This window comes from Propithecus coquereli, unplaced genomic scaffold, assembly GCF_000956105.1.
Source record: "Propithecus coquereli isolate 6110/MARCELLA unplaced genomic scaffold, Pcoq_1.0 Scaffold238, whole genome shotgun sequence".
In the NCBI taxonomy this organism is placed as follows: Eukaryota; Metazoa; Chordata; class Mammalia; order Primates; family Indriidae; genus Propithecus; species Propithecus coquereli.
The window spans coordinates 1,696,850-1,702,469 of record NW_012147930.1 but is presented as its reverse complement, the minus strand read 5'-3'; the positions used below and the strand labels follow the sequence as shown (position 1 = coordinate 1,702,469).

The window sequence follows — 5,620 nt, the reverse complement described above, 5'->3', positions numbered from 1 at the left end:
CAAGACAACAAATTTTAAAGCCTGTAGGAAATTGCTGATTTTCTAGCAAAATATAAAATGCCAAAAGTGGCCCAAAATAGAAAGATAAAGTACCATAGAAAACATATAAAAAAAGATTAAGGATTGAACATTGAAAAGACACAAATACCATAGACGTGCATGAGCGAGTTCTCTTTCCAATACAGAGAATTTCAGTGTTGTGAACACTAGCACGTAACGGAAAAGATGCAGTGCCTTCTTATGTACCATTTTATAAATCCAGCATCGATGTAACCCAAATCAGGTAATTATATTAAGTCAAAAGCTATAGAAAAAAACATATTTATGTCATCAGGAAGGGTTCGCTTTAGAAATACAGTTATCAGGACATTGACCACTGCAATTTAAATCATCAAAACACGAAAGGAGAATCTGCATTCTAAAGACCTCACTGGGGTAGTTGCTTTTGTGTTATCAGCTATGTGAATGTGAACATGATTAGTGCCTTCATCAAATGTGCTTGATCTCCGCCAAGTAGAACGTCTCTTCTTGGCCCCCGTGGTTTAACGGAACTTTGCGAAGGGTTCTGACCGATTAGGTGTTATGTCGAAGTGACGTGATCAGCTTCTGACCCAGAGCTTTAGTTGCCCGTGCAAGACCGTTTTCCAACTTGAAGAAGGGAGCTGTGTCTCTGAGCCCCTAGACGTGTAGCACGTGTGGGAAATAAATCTTTCCTATTAAAGGTAGCAAAATCGTAGAGCTGTTTACGACCATAGTATAACCAAATCTAAGCTAATCACGTCAAACTCGAGATCATCATTTAATATTTCTGTGTTAATTTTGTTCGTCTACAATAAAAAGATTAAAATGTCTATTTCTCCAGGATAAAGGTATACAAATTCTAAAGTACACTGTCAATTATAAACTGATGTGCAAAAGAGATTAATAAGAAAATAATGAATAGTAATGTCTGACAACTTAGGCACAATCCAAGAAACATAAAAACACAAAATAAAAAAAAAATTAATGGGATCTTTTGGTTTTGTATCTATGTGGGAAGTTTTTGCTTTAAAACTTGAAAACGTCAGAGCCACGAGTACAGAGGCAGACCTTGCTTTTGTCGAGGGGCCGTCGTGGCGTGTCCGTCTACACTTCCCCCGACCTAACAGATCTCGTGCTCTCCTTTCAGCCCCGTGCGGTGGACACCTGACAGCTTCCAGTGGCGTCATCCTGCCTCCTGGGTGGCCGGGATATTATAAAGATTCTCTAAACTGTGAATGGATAATTGAAGCAAAACCAGGACACTCTATTAAAATAACTTTTGATAGGTAAGAAAAAAAAAACCAAAAAACCTTTTTTTTCTTTCTTCATTTGGACCTAACGACCTGTGTCTGCTTCATGGATTTAGTAAATGGATCTTAACAACTTCAAAAGATGTCAGGTCTTTATGGGATCCCCCAAAGGAACTCACTTAACCAGAAACAGGTGTCAAAACTTGACAGGTTTTGTTCTTCAGTGTGATCCTCTGACACCACAGTTAAGTCGCAGGTCTGCAGGCTGCTGGGGGGACTGCCTGTCCTGCGGGACCATTTCCCAGGTCTGACCCCGGAGTCTGACCCTGGATTTTGGACTTGCACTGGAGTAAACGCTCTTGGTGTTCGTCCACGGAGGCAGCTTTGGGGCACTTTGGTCCCCTAGGAGCCTTCTGTGGAAGCACGAAGACACGTTCCCTGCTGTGGAGATGGCTGTCGGTAAACACAAGGCAACGTAAGGTTGCAGAGTTGGCAACGCAGGAGTGCAACAGATTGATCACCTCTCAGTTAGCTACAAGGGATATCATCACCGATACTGTCTGGCTTAGCTATTTGATGACGTATTTGATGACCTACAAAACTAAGCATGCGGTTTGAATTCTGCATGATGAAATGTCTTCCATTTGTCGCAACATTGAAATCAAACAGGTTTAAAAACAAGAAACATTTTGCCATGAACCGTGTGCTTGTCAAGCTAAGGAAACATCTCTGTTTAATGTTTCAAGGTTAATGTCTGAATAACGTTGTGCTTTCTCTAACAATGACCTTCTTCTGGACTAGATTGCAGTCTGAGTTTTAATGTTTAGAATATTATGGGGTCCCAACGTAGATGAACATCATTCCATGATGTCCGTTTTGTTTTCCGGTAATTTTATAATGATGACTGATAATGTCAATACAAGAAAGGTTTTTATCGGGAGTTGTGTTATCTTTTAGTAATTATTTTTATTTGAAATTATCTTTCATATTACTACTTACCTCTGATAGAATAATATTAGGATGATCTCTCAGAAGAAGAGGAAAAATTTGGTTTACATGTCTACTATGTTGAAGAGTGAATTACTGCATAGAATCTTCATCATTTGAAAGAATTAAATCCATAAATATTCAGTAAATTAAGTTTGATTTACTATTAATTTTTATACTTTTGGTATGGGGGGAGCTGGAACACACCCAGATTCCCAGCAGGATATCAAATTTACGTCATTTCATAAAAATAGTGATTGTACATTCTCATTTGGCACAATTTATTGGCACTTCATTTTCAGTTGCCTGAAGCAAGATACTTGTTTAATTTTTCCCAATCTTGTCTTTTCAATATTGTTTCAGGGGAACAATATTGACGTTTTGCTAAATTCCACGTGGAGTACCTCATATCTGATATTTTCAGACACGTGTGACCTTTACCCCAGATGTAGCGTACAACTCTTGATAGTGCATAATGCAATATTAGCTCACACCTTCATCCACGGGCTGGCACCCTCGTGGAGGACGTGTTTGTACACACGAATCTTAATTCCATCCTGATGGTACCGTCCTGCAGTGTGTGTTAGGTCCCTGAATAATGAAGAACCTGCAGGTGTTTCTGTTTCCAAGGCTGTCCTGGAAATCTTCCACCTGTCGGGATGCACCCTTTTTGGTCCTTGCTGTCATTCAAGAAAGGGAATATGAATACTTCAGTGTGAATAGATCAAATGAGATTCCTCTCCTGAAATCCAGATTTCTTGAATTTGTACTCAAACAACTGAGAAATGGCAGAGTCTAGAGAAAGTTTTGGAATAGTGGAAGACAAAGCTGGCACTCTGCCATCCCAATCGCACCTGCCTGCAACCTTATTCCAGTCTGGCCGCATGACATACAAGTTGCTTGAATTCCTCTCTGTAGAAGAACAGGTTTCAGGGTACCGACCTAGCTAGTTGCAAGAATATCTAATTGTGCGTTTGCACTGAGAGGCGTGCACGTGATTTAATGATTAACAGAGCAGAGCCGTTTGGTTTCAACATCCTTTTGTGTTGCTACGTGCCGTGAAATTCAGATAGCTTCCTCTCTCCCAGTTGTCTTCCACTCCATCAGCACTGTCCAGCCCAGAGCGTGGGGGATAATGGCCTGGGCTCAAAGCGGCGGAGTGAGTCAGAGGCTTACGCGGCTTGAGCTGCTCCCTGAGAGCACAGTGAGTCACTTGGAAACCAGGTTAGCTCTTTGAGGGCGAGATGGGCCCATTTAGAAAATTATCTCATGCCCGGAATGGCACCTTCATGGCATCAGAGGGCACCCGAGTGGCTGCAACTTTATATAAATATAATCTCAGGCCGGATTCCCTGCATGCGTAAGAAAAGTTAAGCGCTTTCTGGAAGCTGCTCTAACTTTTTCAAGTGGTTAAAGTAGCATTTGGTTCCTGAAGAAGCAATATGCTCAGTGTTATTCTAGTGCCTGAAAGAGTTAACACAATTTAAAAAAAAAAACACAGGATTTTCTTTTCTCATGAAAGGTATTCAAAGCACTGTCCTGTGTTTTCAATTAACTTCCTCCTTTAAAGATAATTTCCCGTCAGTGCACCCCCTTTAAGATGTCCATAATTATGTTAAGTAGAGAATGAAGAAAAATAGTTTGAAAATGTATACTAATAGATTTTTTTGCTATTTGAGGATTATTTATTATTTAAAAACACTAATCTAGTTCACAATATTTTTGTTTTAAGCTGAATAATGCCCCTTTAGTACCGTGGTGTTACAAGACAGGGTGTTAGGTCAGAGGAAGGGACATGAGGTGTGCCATTTCCTCCAGGAAAAACATACTAGTCTCACCTATTATATCCCCCCAATTTTAAAAGTATGTATAACTTTAAATATCTCATTTGTATTGCTATAAATGGGTTTTTAATTAGTGAACGAAGATGTCCTGAGCGGGTCCATGAGCTGATGTGGCTCTGAGTGTCTCTTCTGATCTGATGCAGGTTTCAGACGGAAGTCAACTACGACACTCTGGAGGTGCGAGATGGGCCGGCCAGCTCGTCCCCGCTGATCGGGGAGTACCACGGCACGCAGGCCCCCCAGTTCCTGATCAGCACCGGGAACTTCATGTACCTGCTCTTCACCACGGACAACAGCCGCTCCAGCGTGGGCTTCCTCATCCACTACGAGAGTAAGTCGGCTGTTCCACTGCCCCAGGCCGCCGCGCACACACAGTCGAATTTAAGATCTATGTTCTCATTTTTCTCTAATTTCAATATAGTAAGGGGGCACAGATGTTTTTGATTCCATGGATTGCTTTTTTAATGCTCGAGCCACAGCTATAAGTGTGGCTTATCCAAATAGTGCTCAATGTACCCGTTAGGTAGGTTTTCTCCCCTCTCCGCCTCCCCCTGCCCCTGCTTGCTTTCCACTGAGTGTTACTCCCCTCTGTGCACCTGTGTGCTCGTTGGTTAGTTCTAATTTAATAGCGAAATAGCGAGTACATGTGGTGTTTGTTTTTCCCTTCCTTAGATAATTCACTTAGGAGGATGGCCTCCAGTTCCATCCAAATTGTTGCAAAAGGCATAATTTATCCCTTTTTTCGCTGAGTAGTACTCCATGGTGTACACTTACCACGTTTTGTTAATCCACTCATGAATTGACGGGCACTTGGGTTGATTCCTCATCTTTGTGATTGTGAATTATGTTGCAATAAATGTTTGAGTGCAGGTGTCGTTTTGACATTTCCTTTGTGTGGACACCCAGTAGTGGGATTGCTGGATCAAATGGCAGGTCTACTTTTACCCCTGGGAATGCATTTTTAACACTCGCCAGTTAAGACAAAACCAACCAGAGCAGCTGCTACTCTCCTCTCTGCTTGAGAACGCTTCCCTCAAAGAGGAGAGTGAGGGAGAGGAGAAGGAACGGAAGTTACCGTTGCCTCTGAAAGAGTCGAACCTTCGTTTTGCAGGATTTTTATGGTGGTTGTTTTTCAGAACCTTATCTCAAAATAAAATTAATTTGAATGGTGCTTAAAATGTATTTCTACATACTCCCCCACACACATGATTGTACAAATGTGGGAATGAGCCCACATCTAGCGTGTTGGATCTTAAATCTCCTTTTTCCTTTTTCTTGCCTTTCCCCACGTCTGTCCCTGCCGCTCCTGCCAACCGGTGCCTGAGCCCTTCACCCGCACACAATTCAATAGCCCGTTAGGCACATTTCTCTGTTTCACGTGCGCATATGATCGTATACAAACGTACACACGCATATACACCTGTGAGGTTATGTGTACTTTTTGATTAAAATACTACACTCATATTCTGATAGCAAGAAAATTTGTTATTAATAACTTAAAGATTAATTTCAAATTTA

The 5,620-nt window shown here is 41.4% G+C and overlaps 1 protein-coding gene across 1 annotated transcript in view; it reads left to right on the top strand.

The window, feature by feature from the left end:
- Window positions 1–5,620, top strand: part of CSMD1 (CUB and Sushi multiple domains 1) — a 1,519,798-nt gene that overhangs the window by 1,251,195 nt on the left and 262,983 nt on the right. The window contains 2 exon segments of the mRNA XM_012645868.1: window positions 1,169–1,307; window positions 4,246–4,433. Of these exon segments, the coding sequence (XP_012501322.1) occupies window positions 1,169–1,307; window positions 4,246–4,433 (327 nt within the window).